The sequence below is a fragment of the Haliotis rufescens genome, unplaced genomic scaffold, assembly GCF_023055435.1.
Source record: "Haliotis rufescens isolate VD_foot unplaced genomic scaffold, xgHalRufe1.0.p SCAF_126, whole genome shotgun sequence".
NCBI lineage: Eukaryota > Metazoa > Mollusca > Gastropoda > Lepetellida > Haliotidae > Haliotis > Haliotis rufescens.
In genome coordinates, this window is record NW_025963809.1 from 200,986 (window position 1) to 216,505 (window position 15,520).

The 15,520-nt window shown below is 42.6% G+C and overlaps 1 protein-coding gene across 1 annotated transcript in view; it reads right to left on the reverse strand.

Annotated features, from left to right (window-relative positions):
* The window catches only part of LOC124148361 (monocarboxylate transporter 10-like), a 34,933-nt gene extending 22,143 nt beyond the window's left edge, over positions 1–12,790 (reverse strand). The window contains exons 1-2 of the mRNA XM_046519408.2: positions 12,562–12,790; positions 5,550–7,409 (exon numbers count right to left, since the gene is read on the reverse strand). Coding sequence (XP_046375364.2) covers positions 5,550–5,907 — 358 coding nt within the window. The 5' untranslated portion in view covers positions 5,908–7,409; positions 12,562–12,790. The remainder of the gene's footprint in view (positions 1–5,549; positions 7,410–12,561) is intronic.
* Between the last annotated feature and the right edge of the window lie 2,730 nt (positions 12,791–15,520).

Sequence of the window (15,520 nt, forward strand, 5' to 3'; positions counted from 1 at the left end):
TTCGAACATGCGCTCGCAACTTGACGTCGTAAATTGGACGACGTTATTTTTGAGAGGGACGTTTCTAGAGCGTTGTTCCCCATAGATGTAGCTGGGCAACGTAGATAAACGCGATGGCCGAACAATCGCTTCCAATAGTGGGAGAGATATGACAATCGGTATTGGGAGAAAAGGTACAGATAATCGATGTGAGGATTGTGAGAATATGCGGCATATACCAATACCAAACCCACCTGTTCATAAAATGGATTCCCGACATGGGTACAATGTGTAAAGCCCATTTCTGGTGTCCCCCGCCGTGATATTGCTGGAATATTGCTAAAAGCGGCGTAAAACCTTACTCACTAACTCATAAAATGGACTTGTCCGACATTGCCGAGGCAGGATTCTATTCAGGGAGTCATCATACGGCTAAACGGTTTGTACATTTTATCATCATTCTTAAAGGGGGCGGTCGGGTAGCCTAGTGGTTAAAGAGTTCGCTCGTCACGCCGACGACCCGGGCTCGATTCCCGACATGGGTACAATGTGTGAAGCCCATTTCTGGTGTCCCCAGCCGTGATATACTCAGTCAAGCAGCATCACGACGGGGAACACCACAAATGGGCTTCACACGTTGTACCCAGCGTCTCAGACGTCCACGTTGAAGTGTATGTACATATTCCTAACCGTGCCGTCTTCAAGCTGACAGATTTTCGGTGACCTTTAATACACCTATGACGCCACTGTATTGTTTCAATACTCCGTGATGTTTCAACAATGAAAAGTTGACTGTCAGTCATTCAACAATACACCGTCGTCAACTCAAGTATCCTTAAAGAGGCTGTACATAATTTTGATATCACATATAAGATCAAAGGACTCGTGGTCGTTGTTTATCGTACAATAAAACACTACAGGGAGAATAAACTGCCCCCCTCGTGGATTTTTCTCCCTGCAGTGCTTTAGTGTACGATAAACAACGACCACGAGTCGTTTACATGTATTTCTTAAACAATAGGGGCGGTCTGGTAGCCTAGTGGTTTAAGCGTTCGCTCGTCACGCCGAAGACCCGGGTTCAATTCCCAACATGGGTACAATGTGTGAAGCCCATTTCTGGTGTCCCCCGCCGGGATATTGCTGGAATATTGCTTTAAAACGGCGTAAAACCATATTCACTCACTCTTAAATAGTGTAGTACTCGAGGAACATATCCGCTTATCACAGTAAACTACGGTTATAACGAACTTAAAGGGACTGCTAATTTTAGTTCGTTATAACCGTAGTTCGTTATAAGCATATATACAGCATAACTACAGCAAATAGTCGGGACCAAAAAAGTAAGTTCGTTATATCCGTCAGTTCGTTATAAGCATGTTCGTTATAACCGTAGTTTACTGCATATAAAATAACATGTACATTAATTTGATCTTTCTTCAAACTGTGTAATGGTATTTCGGTATAATGAATTCTCACTAATCTATACTGGATAAGTTCTCACTCGAAACAAAGGTTGAAAATGCCTAGTGTTTCACCGCAAGCATCGTGTATATTTAATTTCTTCCATTCATCCTTTAGAAAGATTTAAAAAGTTTTTGCTCTTTCTTGGTTTTATTTCTGGTTTAGATCACAAAGTAAACTACGGTTATAACGAACTCAAAAGGACCACTAATTGTAGTTTGTCATATCCGTCTTTCGTTATACGTATTTCGACCGTCAGACATCTTTGATCAAGTCATGTGACATCATGTTACTCGATGAATAACAAAATTAAAGTGTGCAGTGTACATGTACAGAATATATCCACTTCAATCACTGTGTTACTATTTGTTAATTGAGGGTGTAGTTTGAGGACAATTGTTTATTGACGCTTTGAACAGAGGCGCTTGGCCATGGATGTTTTGATAGGCTGATTGGTGTCACGTGATGAGCTCAGCTCAGGGATTAACGGTGAGTTATACACTTAAACATTATCATTGACAGAGAACACACGGGACCACTAGGTGAGTTCGCTATATCAATAATTTCGTTATGAGCGTGTTCGTTATATCCATCAACTTGATATATATATATTGCAAATGGACGGGACCAAAAATGGACGGGACCAAAAATGGACGGGGCCAAAAATCCTCCCGACTCCCAAACAACCAATCAATATTCACGGCAGAACTAATGGGCATGGCCTCAGCCCTCCATAATCAAGAATCCAAAAACCACAAAAAAAATCCTAATACTTACCGACTCCCTAAGTGGACTGCAAGCCCTCCAAAACAAAAATACCAAAAACCGACCTAAATTAATAAATCAAATACTTAAAAGCTCCAACGACCTAACTAAGGCAGGCAAACAAATAACCTTCTTGTGGATACCCGCCCACGTAGGAATATACGGTAATGAAAACGCCGATAAAGCAGCTAAACTATCCCTCAAAATCCCAGAAATAAGCTTAAACTTACCAATCTCAAAATCAGAAATTAGGGGTGTAAACAAGCAAAAAATCACAAAAAAATGGCATAACCTATATCTAAACTCAAATAGCCAAATCAAAAAAGTGCTCAGCAAACCACTAACCAAACCAAAAATTCTCCATCCATCCAAAAAAATCGACAGAGTAATCACTAAACTCCAAACAGGACACACCAACCTAAATAACCACCTAAATCTTTTTAAAAAACACACTACATCCAACTGCCCACACTGCAAACAACCAGAAACCCCAGAACACGCACTCATCCACTGCACACACTACCTAACACATCGAACCGCATTACAAACCACCCTCAATCTAAACAAGGCTCTAACTCTAGAAGCAATACTAAACCCACAAAATAAACTAGAAAACTTCAAGGCCTTAGGCGTATTCTTAATAAAAACGGAACTAATAAAACGCATCTAATAACACAATAACCTACCAAATCAAAATCACATAAACAAACGAAGATCCACCATACCCAGCTCCCTTAGTTCTCCTCCTCAATCCCATCGGCATCTATTCCAAATCTCAAAATTCCCAAATTCTATATAAGCAACCCCTAAAACCCCCCTCTTGGGTTGCACAGACCACTTTCGCCCCTTTCGGAAACACATTAAACGGCCTGGCCGGGCCCGTGTGCGAAATACGCATCAGTCGGAAAGCGCGCGTTAAATCTCCAAAGTAAGTAAGGGACCAAAAGAACAGTGCGTTATATCCGTCAGTCCGTTATAAGCGTGTTCGTTATAAACGTATTATTGTATTAGTGATGAAGAGCTATATTTACCTGAAAATAAAAAAACCGATTTTGACACTTTATTACTTCTTTCAGTCTATCTCAATTCTGCTATTGTTATCGGAGCATAACGACCAGTAAGGTACATACATGATAAATAGAACATTTGTCTTCCTGTCAAATAACCTGTTTATAACATCTCTTGACCTGGAATAAAATGACATTTCACTCGTGACATGAAGCACGTGACGTTTGTTGTACGTTTCACTCAAATATCAGTTGGTCACGTGACTCGATCGGACAAACATTTGACAAAAAGACACACATCTTTTATATTGTATAGGGACGAAGATAAATGTATGAGTACTTCAATATGATATTAAAAAAATCATTGAAAGAGTTAACTTTATAAAATGATTAATAAATTCTCATCTGGTGACTCATGTACGTCTGTTTCCGTTATCGGCGTATATAGGGTAATCATAAACTGAAAATATTTATTTCAATCCCAGAACAAAAAAAAATGTTTGTGAATCTTATCTCGAGCGTGCGTTCACATGCCATAAATAGGTACTGCGTTTTGCATGTACAATGTCGCACCCTGTAACCTTTTGACTGGCTATATGTTTACTGTTTTCAAGATATTGCTTTGTGAACAGGATTGGCAGGTGGGAAAACAATGAAATACGTACCACTTTTACCAATCAGAGTAAACTTAAGAAAAGGACGTGTTGACTAGACGTTCAAGACGCACACAGTAAATGGATGCTACAACTAAAGTGATGGATTTGTTTCCACTTTATTCTCTGCGTTATAATTCTCACCTACTCTGTTTACTGGGAGCTGACGAAACCGGAATTTCCCCATATTTGTACATCAGTGAGAGTGCGTGTTTGAGTGCGTGATTGAGTGCTTGATTGAATGCGTGGCTGAGTGCGTGATTGAGTGCTTGATTGAATGCGTGGTTGAGTGCTAGATTGATTCCGTGGGTGAATGCGTGTTTGAGTGCGTGGTTGAATGCGTGCTTGAGTGCGTGCTTGAGTGTGTGGTTGAATGCGTGGCTGAATGCGTGATTGAATACGTGGTTGAGAGCGTGGTTGAATGCATGGTCGAGTGCGTAGGTGAGAGCGTTGGTGTTTGAGTGAGTGGTCGTGTGCGTGGATGAGTGGTCGTGTGCGTGGATAAGCTAGCAAGTGCGTGAGTGCGTTATTGCATGGGAATGTGTTTAACTACAAAGTATGTCGTATTTCAAGTTGAAAGTGGACGGAAAGTTCAGATGACGTATGTTAGCTAGCATGGTACTGACACATCACGATACTCTGACTCGGGGACTCGGGGCATGTGGGAATTCCGGGGGAGAATAAATTCGTGGCATCCCCTGCCTGTCACACAGACTGAAAAGGGGACTTCATATCCTCATGTACAAAGCAGAGCTTGCACGGGGCTCGATTCAAGGCATTTGATTTCACCTGCACCGGGTGCATGTTTCGCCCTGTTCCCATAAATTTATCAAAGTTGAAACAGACATGTTAAATGCATAAACTAGTAAAATAAAATCTCCGATCTCTGACGACTGTGTCATGATTTTACATAAACTAATGACGTATCCCTTAGGGCTGGGACGGGTAACTCGGGTACGCGGGTCGGGTGGATACTGAGTAGGACCCGGGTGCCCACAGGACTACCCGGACCCGTGGTTAGTCACGTGATATATTGTTTAATGACAAAAATTATCTAGAACTCTGGTTACACTATAAGTCACTAATGTTCGTATTTCTTTCTGACTATGCACCCATTCCTTCTGATTTTTCATATGGTTGAATAAAGATATAATTATATTCAACTTAAGTGTATGAATGACCAGATTGTTTAATGCATGTATCTAAATACGTTTTGCCAGGGCTATGCTAAAAATGTTCCTAATCGGTCAATTTGAGACATCTCCTGAGACCTCCAGTGGGTACCCGGGTAGGGTCGGGTAATAGGAGTCGGGGTAGTAAATTTGGACTCGTCCCAGCCCTAGTTACTATCGCTGTAAAACATAATAAGGAACATGAGCACATTATCTTGAAGTACCCACAGTTCGATGACGTCAAGCCCAAGAAAGCATGACACATTACACAGAACACAGGGACCAGTGATGTAGTAGGCTTCGTGAAGCTGTGAGTGAGTATGTTTTTACGCCCATTTTAGCAATATTCCAGCAATATCACGGCGGGGGACACCAGAAATGGGCTTCACACATTGTACCCATGTCGGGAATCGAAACCGGGTCTTTAGCGTGACGAGCGAACCTTTAAACTACTAGGCTACCCGACCGCTCGTTACATGATGAAAGTTTCAGTGAATGAAATAGGTACTTACAAGTCTTGAGAGACACGCCCTCATCCCCGGGGGCATTCAGCTCCCTCATGTGGTTGTAGAGGATGCCGAAGGTGTTGACGGTACCCATGACGCTGCCGTTCACCCAGAAACACGTGGCACACACCACCCAGCCCCAACCCCCATCCGGGGCCACGAAGTCAGGGGCCCGGGTGCTTGAAACACAAGTTGCATGTACCCCAGAGGAATTCCCCTCCGTGTTGTCAGACTGTCCTTGTAAGTTTCCAGGAGTCGCACCACGAGCACCTGCTGAAGAATTACCATCCTGGGAATGGAGGTCTGAATCCCCTTTCCGTTTCATGTTGGATGCATTGGTTCGAGAGATAACGCTTCCAGGCATATCCTCAAGGGAGTGTCCCTAGTGGTTACCCGTCTCATCCTCTGATATGTTCATCATTTTTCAATCCACCGTTGTCAGGACATGCTACCTTATTTGTCTGACTGTGATGCACCTTTCACGAAGACGGATTAACATCCGTCCTGCGCCATCGTCAGATCACATCCGTGTAGGTGTAGACACGTAAAGAGGCAGCCACCAGGATGCGTGATAGCACTGGATGTTCTGTAATCCCCGGTCTGTCACCTCCCTGCGGGCCAAGTTGCCAACAGTTGCCTGGATCCCCTTGTACTGAGACTGGATGTGGGAGGCGCTGTCCCTCAAAACAGTTACTTTGCCAATGTGTTGAATGTCACCTGGTGCAGAATCTTATCACAAGGTCTTAGTGTCGCCCGCCACAAGGACCTAGTTTTGAAAGTCGCCCGTCACAAGGTCATAGTGTTGAATGTCTTCCGTTACATGACCCTATCACAAGGTCCTGGTGTTGAAAGTCGCCCGTCACAAGGTCCTAGTGTTGAATGGCGCCCGTCACAAGGTCCTAGTGTTGAATGTCTTCCGTTACATGACCCTATCACAAGGTCCTGGTATTGAATGGCGCCCGTCACAAGCTTCTAGTGTTGAATGTCTTACGTTACATGACCCTATCACAAGGTCCTGGTGTTGAATGGCGCCCGTCACAAGGTCATAGTGTTGAATGTCTTCCGTTACATGACCCTATCACAAGGTCCTGGTGTTGAATGGCGCCCGTCGCAAGGCCCTGGCTTTGAATGTCTTCCGTTACATGAACCTATCACAAGGTCCTGGCGTTGAATGTCTTCCGTTACATGACCCTATCACAAGGTCCTGGCGTTGAATGTCTTCCGTTACATGACCCTATCACAAGGTCCCGGTGTTGAATGGCGCCCGTCACAAGGTCCTAGTGTAGAATGCCACGTTTGACAAGGCTCTGGGTTTCAATGTCACATTTCACAAGGTTATTGTTGAATGTTCCATTAAACGGGGCTCTAGCCTTGAATGTTCCATTACACGGGGCTCTGGGTTTCAAAGTCAAATTTTACAAGGCTCTATTGTTGAACTCCATATTTCACAATGCTCTCGCGTTATATGACCTATTTAACAATGTTCTTGCGTTCAATGTCGCATTTCAATGCCCTAGGTTTGAAACTCACATTTCACTTGACTATTATAGAATGCCATCTGGTAGAAGCCCAGTTTGTGTAATACCGCCTGGGTCAAAGTGCTGTCATCGAATGCCTTTTACAATACCTCACTTTAGGGGGTTGCCTGTGTTATAAGTCTCTCTGCTGAATGCCTTGGTCTACACGGTCCTATTGTTGAATACCATCTGTATCAAGGCCCCGTTGTGAAATGACGCAAGCTTCCAGTTTCAGCTGTCATCATGCGTGGCTTTCCTTTGCAGTACAGTCTTGCCTGCGTCGCACAGATGTTGCTGGTTGTATTGTCGGCGAGGCTGGAGTTTGTGAGACTGCCGACGGTGCTGCAGACTGATAAAGGAGACGATTACAGCCGCGCCCTCTGTGCCCCCGGGAGTGGGCGTGGCGCCACACATATCCGTGGGGGTATCTGGCAGCAGTGTACTATCAACATGGATACCGCAGGTACTAATTTAGCGAATCAGAAATAACGTTTTTATTCAGATTGAAGGTTCATGACTCACGATACATAAAGTAGATTATATCCGATTCTGAGTCGAAAAACATTACTCATCCCTAATTTCCTAACGACTGTTTTTCATTCAATTTGTCAACAGGTCATTTTCAAAATACTTGATTGTTATTTTTAATTTGTTATTAACAGTTGTTTCATACTCGTACGTACTACTCAAAGGGAGTATAATAGCACCCGATTCTTTCACATTACAATACAGTAAAGTACGGTTATAACGAACTCAAAGGGACTCCAATTTTAGTTCGTTATAACCGTAGTTCGTTATAAGCATATATACAGCATAACTACAGCAAATAGTCGGGACCAAAAAAGGAAGTTCGTTATATCAGTCAGTTCGTTATAAGCGTGTTCGTTATAACCGTAGTTTACTGTAGTTAATGCCTGATGTGCCTGATAGATTAACGATAGCAACTTTTAACTGTTTGAACAATATATATTACAGTAGACTACGTTTATAACGAACACGCTTATAACGAACTGATGGATATAGCGTCTGTTTTTTAGTCCCGGCCATTTGATGTGTATATGCTGTATATATGCTTATAACGAACTACGGCTATTACGAACTTAAATTAGTGGTCCCTTTGAGTTCGTTATAACCGTAGTTTACTGTACATCTACATACTGGTACCACTCTCGACGTCCAGTGTTTGGAAGCTCTGGGTATTATCCGAAGTTCATTTTTGTATCAACGCGATTACGAAAATGTCTCATATTGATAACCTTTTTGAACCGATTTTTATCAAACTTAATGATTTTTAATTAGATCAATACGGGTGGTCTGAGACTTGTTATTGATGTTTTTCAAGATCAAACTAAAGAAAATTGAATTTTGGACTGGCATTAAAGTGACCTGGCGTGACCTTGTCTGGACAGAAGTACGCGTAGTTCTGCTCAGTCGATATGTTTGCACTGGAAACATGGCTAGTATGTTTTGTTGTGTGTATGTTTGTTGTTTATCATCCAAAACTGGCTCCCACAGGAGAAATCGCTTGGGTAAGATCAAGCGATATCTTTACTGTAGATATCGCTGCAATGAAATTGCATCACAATGCTTTGCAGACCATTGTGACGTCATTGGTTACCATGACGTCACAATCAAATGACATCACTAATGGCTCTGCTACTGAAGCTGTTAGCAGTATATTTTACACTTAAGACACTGCTTATTACTTTCTACAAACTGAAAAAAAGTTGGAATAATGATGTTGGATGATAAATAAAATCTCACCCTCGTGTCTTTTGATATCAAATATATCAACACTCGTTGATAAAAGTGGAAAAAAATCCTCGGCAAGCCCCGGATTTTCCTACTTTTATCAACTCGTGTTGATATATTTGATATCAAAAGACACTCAGGTGAGATTCTCTATTTATCATCCAAAACTGGCTCCCACAGGAGATATCGCTTGGATGAGATCAAGTGATATCTACACTGCAGACATCGCTGCAATGAAATTACATCACAATGCTTTGCAGACCATTGTGACGTCACTGGTTACCATGACGTCACAATCAAATGACATCACTTATGGCTCTGTTACTAAAGCTGTTAGCAGTATATTTTACACTGAAGACACTGCTAATTCCTGTCTACAAATTGAAAAAGTTGCAATTGGAAGAATGATGTTGGATGATAAACAAAATCTCACCCTCGTGTCTTTTGATATCAAATATATCAACACTCGTTGATAAAAGTGGAAAAAAATCCTCGGCAAGCCTCGGAGTTTTCCCACTTTTATCAACTCGTGTTGATATATTTCATATCAAGAGACACGAGGGTGAGATTCTCTATTTAACGCCGCACTCAGCAATATTCAAGTTATATGACGGCGTTCTGAATATAATCGAGTCTGGACCAGACGATCCAGTGATTGACATCAGGACAATCGATCTACGCAATTGGGATAAGGTGAGATGCATAAACCAACGAGCGAGCCTGACCACCCGATCCCGTTAGTCGCCTCTTAAGTCTGATCAGGTCTTTGAATGGCGCTTAGAAGTGATTCACACGAGGAAGAAAATATATCGATGTCAACTTCTTATTATGAGGAACATAACGTTTCGGGGTATATGTTTTACTTCTGACGAGGGAGTAAGTATATACTCCGAAACGTTGTGTTCCTCATAATAAGAAGTTGACATCCATATATTCTCTTCCTGACAAGTTCCCCGACAGAGATGTATCGAAGCATTTCAGAGATTTAGACCATATCTATGGTAGTTATATAATTCATGCTACTGAAATTCATGATAATGTATTAGTTTTCCAAATGTGACTTTTATCTCATTGATCACTAAAGCACGAAGACCCGGATCTTCACGGGAAGGTGAACTCTTTGCGGGTATGTACTATATGTGCACATGACCACGATTATCACAAACACGTCTATTCTGACCAAATGGCACGACAGCTGGAAAACTGTGTACGTGAAAACCTCATGATGTAGCCCGGAACAGCAAATGTTGGCAGTGTTTCTATTTGATTACCTTTGATAACCTGACGTCGAGACAGTGAGAGTGCATGGTTGCCTAGACCAACATGGTAATCTGTGGAAAACTATGGAACACTGTCTGTAGGGACATTCTCGCATTCTTGTTTAACTACATTCTCGTCCTACGACATTCTTGTCCTACTACATTCTTCATTCACGTCCTACTACATTCTCGTCCTACTTCATTCTCCCCTACTATTTTCTCGTCCTACTACATTCTCGTCCTACTACATTCTCGTCAAACGACATTCTCGTCAAACGACATTCTCGTCCTACTACATTCTCGTCCTGCTACATTCACGTCCTACTACATTCTCGCCATGTTACATTCTCGTCCTACTACATTCTCGCCCTACTACATTCTCGCCATGTTACATTCTCGTCCTACTACATTCTCGTCCTACTAATTCTCCCCTACTAGATTCTCGTCCTGCTACATTCTCGTCCTACTACATTCTCGTCCTCCTACATTCTCGCCCTACTACATTCTCATCCTTCGACATTCTCGTCCTACTACATTCTCGCCCAAATACATTCTCGTCCTGCTAATTCTCCCCTACTACATTCTCGCCATGTTACATTCTCGTCCTACTACATTCTCGCCATGTTACATTCTCGTCCTACTACATTCTCGCCATGTTACATTCTCGTCCTGCTAATTCTCCCCTACTACATTCTGGTCCTGCTACATTCTCGTCCTGCTACATTCTCCCCTACTACATTCTGGTCCTGCTACATTCTCGTCCTACTACATTCTCGCCCTACTACATTCTCGTCCTACTACATTCTCGTCCTACTACATTCTCGTCCTGCTACATTCTCGTCCTGCTACATTCTCGTCCTACTACATTCTCGCCCTACTACATTCTCGCCATGTTACATTCTCGTCCTACTACATTCTCGTCCTACTACATTCTCATCCTTCGACATTCTCGCCCTACTACATTCTCGCCATGTTACATTCTCGTCCTACTACATTCTCGCCCTACTACATTCTCGCCATGTTACATTCTCGTCCTACTACATTCTCGCCCTACTACATTCTCGCCATGTTACATTCTCGTCCTACTACATTCTCGTCCTGCTACATTCTCGTCCTACTACATTCTCGTCCTGCTACATTCTCGTCCTGCTACATTCTCGTCCTACTACATTCTCGTCCTGCTACATTCTCGTCGTGCTACATTCTCGTCCTACTACATTCTCGTCCTACTACATTCTCGTCCTTCTACATTCTCGTCCTACTACATTCTCGTCCTGCTACGTTCTCGTCCTACTATATTCTCGTCCTGCTACATTCTCGTCCTACTACATTCTCGTCCTGCTACATTCTCGTCCTACTACATTCTCGTCCTACTACATTCTCGTCCTACTACATTCTCGTCAACATTCTCGCCATGTTACATTCTTGTCCTAATACATTCTGGTCCTACTACATTCTCACCCTGCTACATTCTCGCCCTGCTACATTCACGTCCTACTACATTCTCGTCCTGCTACATTCTCATCCTGCTACATTCTCGTCCTACTAGATTCTCGTCCTGCTACATTCTCGCCATGTTACATTCTCGTCCTAATACATTCTGGTCCTGCTACATTCTCGCCATGTTACATTCTCGTCCTAATACATTCTGGTCCTGCTACATTCTCGCCATGTTACATTCTTGTCCTAATACATTCTTGTCCTGCTACATTCTCGCCATGTTACATTTTCGTCCTAATACATTCTGGTCCTACTACATTCTCACCCTGCTACATTCTCATCCTGCTACATTCTCGTCCTACTAGATTCTCGTCCTGCTACATTCTCGCCATGTTACATTCTCGTCCTAATACATTCTGGTCCTACTACATTCTCGCCCTGCTACATTCTCTCCCATTACATTCTCGTTCTACTACATTCTCGTCCTACTACATACTACTCGTCATACCAAAAGGCGTTAAAGTGGTACTTGTTGTTACCCTGCTTGGTTCGGTATAACGGGGCTAAAACAAGGACTGGTCGGCTCGGAGTAAGTATACTGTGTCTGAGTGGGGCACCCATGTTACACTGCAGCATGGCATCTCAGTGAGCTAGCATCAGGCCAAACATTAGACAAGCATCAGGACAACAAGCACACTAAGATTCCACGATTTATGGAGTTAATTTAGTCAAGGAAGGAGGTTCATCTTCAACAACCCATGCTTGTCGTTAGAGGCGACTAACATGATAGGGTGGTCAGACTCCCTGACTTGAATTAATATGTCATATCCCAATTGGGTACATCGATGCTCATGATATCAATCACAGGATTGTGTGGTCCAAACACGGCTATTTACAGACCGCCATCATATCGCTGGAATGTTTCTGAATGTGGCGATAAACATCAAACAAGCACAATAATGCATTGCTATTAACACGTATAGTAATACAGAGAAGAATTGGGTACATCGATGCTCATGATATCAATCACTGGATAAGAAGAAGTTTTACCATAATCCAGAAATGGATTCCTTGGACACGATTCCTTGAGCCGGTGAGTTCCTTGAATACATGGCACACATCCTTGAAAACATCATTCATATCCTTGGTCTCATTCTTGACACCATTGAACTGTTACAAGGATGTCACGTCACGGTGGTAGCGTTATCTACGTACCTACCTATATAGTCATTACATCTAGGGATACACACGCAAGTGTTGATTGCCGAATGTATGCAACTGTATATACAAGTGGTGTTTCCGTCGGCGTTCACACCGTCACGCCTGAGTGATCGCGGTCTACATACATCACTGTTCAACTGAGCGCCCTGCTTGTGCGGAGGCAAAGTCATCTACAGCCGGGGGCTAGTCAAATATCTCCACAGTTAAATCTCTATCAAAGCCGAGTTGTTTTAATGTGCAGGTTTTATAAATGTTTACTGCAATGAAGCAGATCTCTTGCACGAGCGTTATCTATATCACGCCATCAGGATGAACATTCCAGCGGCCAAACTTTAATTGTCAGCCTTCATTTTTGCACACTCGCGTCTGCAGGCAGTATTGTGTTGTTGTCACAGCCGTGTTGGGAACACACGTGGATGAAGTATCAGAGCTCCAAGTCACCGTTACGGTTTAGCCATCCTATTCGGTGTGGGAAGCATACGTTACTAGGGAACTATGATAGCCTAGGATCCCCTGTGAGTGAGTGAGTGAGTGAGTGACTTAGTGAGTGAGTGGGTGGGTGAGTGGGTGTGTGAGTGAGTGAGTGGGTGGGTGGTCGGGTGTTTGAGTGAGTGAGTGAGTGAGTGAGTGAGTGAGTGAGTAAATGAGTGAGTGGGTGAGTGAGTGAGCGGGCGGGCGGGTGGGTGAGGGAGGGAGGGAGTTTTTACGCCGCCTTTAGCAATTTTTATATTGTAAACAATATCACGGCGGGGGACACCAGAAATTGGCTTTTTTGTACCCATATGGGGAATCAATCCCGGGCCTTCGGCGTGACGAGCGACCGCTTTAACCACTTGGCTACCCCACCGCCTTTGTATTGGTGTAGTGTTGCATTGTATTGTGGTAGCGTCGTCGTTGAGTCGTGATGTTGTTGTAGCTGATGTTGTGTTGTTCTGTTGCTTTTAGCAATATTCCAGCAATATCACGGCGGGGACACCAGAAATGGCCTTCACACATATGTGGGGAAGACGAGACGAGAGAACGCTTAAACCACTAGGCTACCCGACCGCCCGAAGTTACTTAAGAATAATTCCCCAGTTGTTCCGATGGTCTTCTTAATATTCCTCTTTCTACATCAATACATACATGACGAGTAACACCATAATATAATCACAATGCCACCATGGCATTTTAGAATCCTGCATTCTGATTGGTCTGCCATCGTAATCGAGTTTACGTTGATTTTATTGACTACCACATCACAGCGTTAGGAACATTAGTTACATTATAAAACATTACACAACAAATCCGCGGTAGGCAATTTCAACAACTGATTTTACTCAACAACCAAGTATGTTTGCTTGTTTGTTATTTAACTCCGCACTCATCAACATTCCAGCTGTATAACGGCGGTCTGCAAATAAATCATGAGCATCGATCCACGCAATGGGATGCGATGACATGCATCAACCAAGTCATCAAACTTGATTATCCGATCCCATTAGTCGCCTATTACGACAAGCATGGCTTGTTGAAGACCAACTCTTATCCGGATCTTCACGGACGCCAACGGAACTACGTGTATTCCAGTATCAAAGGTATCCCCGCCTGCGTCAACAAAAATCTGGTGACAGATACGGTGAGAGGGGAGAGGACAACAGGGAAGCAAAATACCGCGTAGTGCCTTCTGGAATATGTGCCAATGTAATGCCAATTGAAGGGAAAACACCGTCGGCAAACATCGACTGAAAGCGTGTATTGTAAAATTTACCAACATCCGAGCGTTGGCATTTGTTGCCGATATGTTTTTTTCAAAACTATGATCTTTATTTTTTAAAATACCGATACCATCCTGAAACAATGTATAGTTTGTATTCCTTTCTTATCAACAGTCTGAAGTATAATGATTTTTTCAAACAATATCTGGGACAATTAAATAGAAAATGTTTGAAATAGAAAAATCCCAAGCGCCACCTCAAATTGTTATTCGAATAATTTTTATAGTGTCTCTTATAGTCTCTAGGTGATTATACTGTCTCATACAGTTATCATAGGAGAAATATTAGTTGTTGTATGTATTTATTATAGAAATGTTATCTTGTAAAGTACGGTTCAGGTATATGAAAGCGTTAATACGAGGATTAACTCCTATCGTCATGTATCCGTGAATTTGACCATTTAACCTTATTAAACTTAACCGCTGCCACACTGAGACAAAAGTCTAGTGAATTCAACTAACTTAATAAGTAACAGCAGTCAGAAGGCTAGAAAAAAAAAATCGAATTTACTATATTGCCTGGTAGATTGCATGCGGCAGCTGAGAAGAGAAGTGTACGATCACACGTATTTCAGTTTCGGCGTCGAGACCACGTGACCTTCCTCACTTCCGTCATGGTCAGTGTCATCTTTCACCTGTATGGTTTATACCATTTGTTATTTACTTGTTTTTTGCAAAAATGACCAAGAAACGGGGCTTTATGAAAGTGAAGTAAAACTTACTATAAGCTTAGTAAATATACTATTGCAGTTAGTAAATCATGAAAAGAAGACAGGTTAGTGTTTGAGCCGACAGTAAACTTCACCAACTATTTCTGTCACTCACCACTTCCACTATCACCACAGAGTTTTACGTCTTTATTGTTTTTTTATCATGATTGATTGGAAAGAAACTAATTTGGAGGCTGACGCTTTCGGTTTCCAGTGATATATACAGACATACAGGTCCGGTCTTCCCGAGACAAGGGAGTAAACTGACTATAAAAGTCCAGTGGAAACTGGAGTTTTACAGTCAGTTAACACCCTTGCCTCA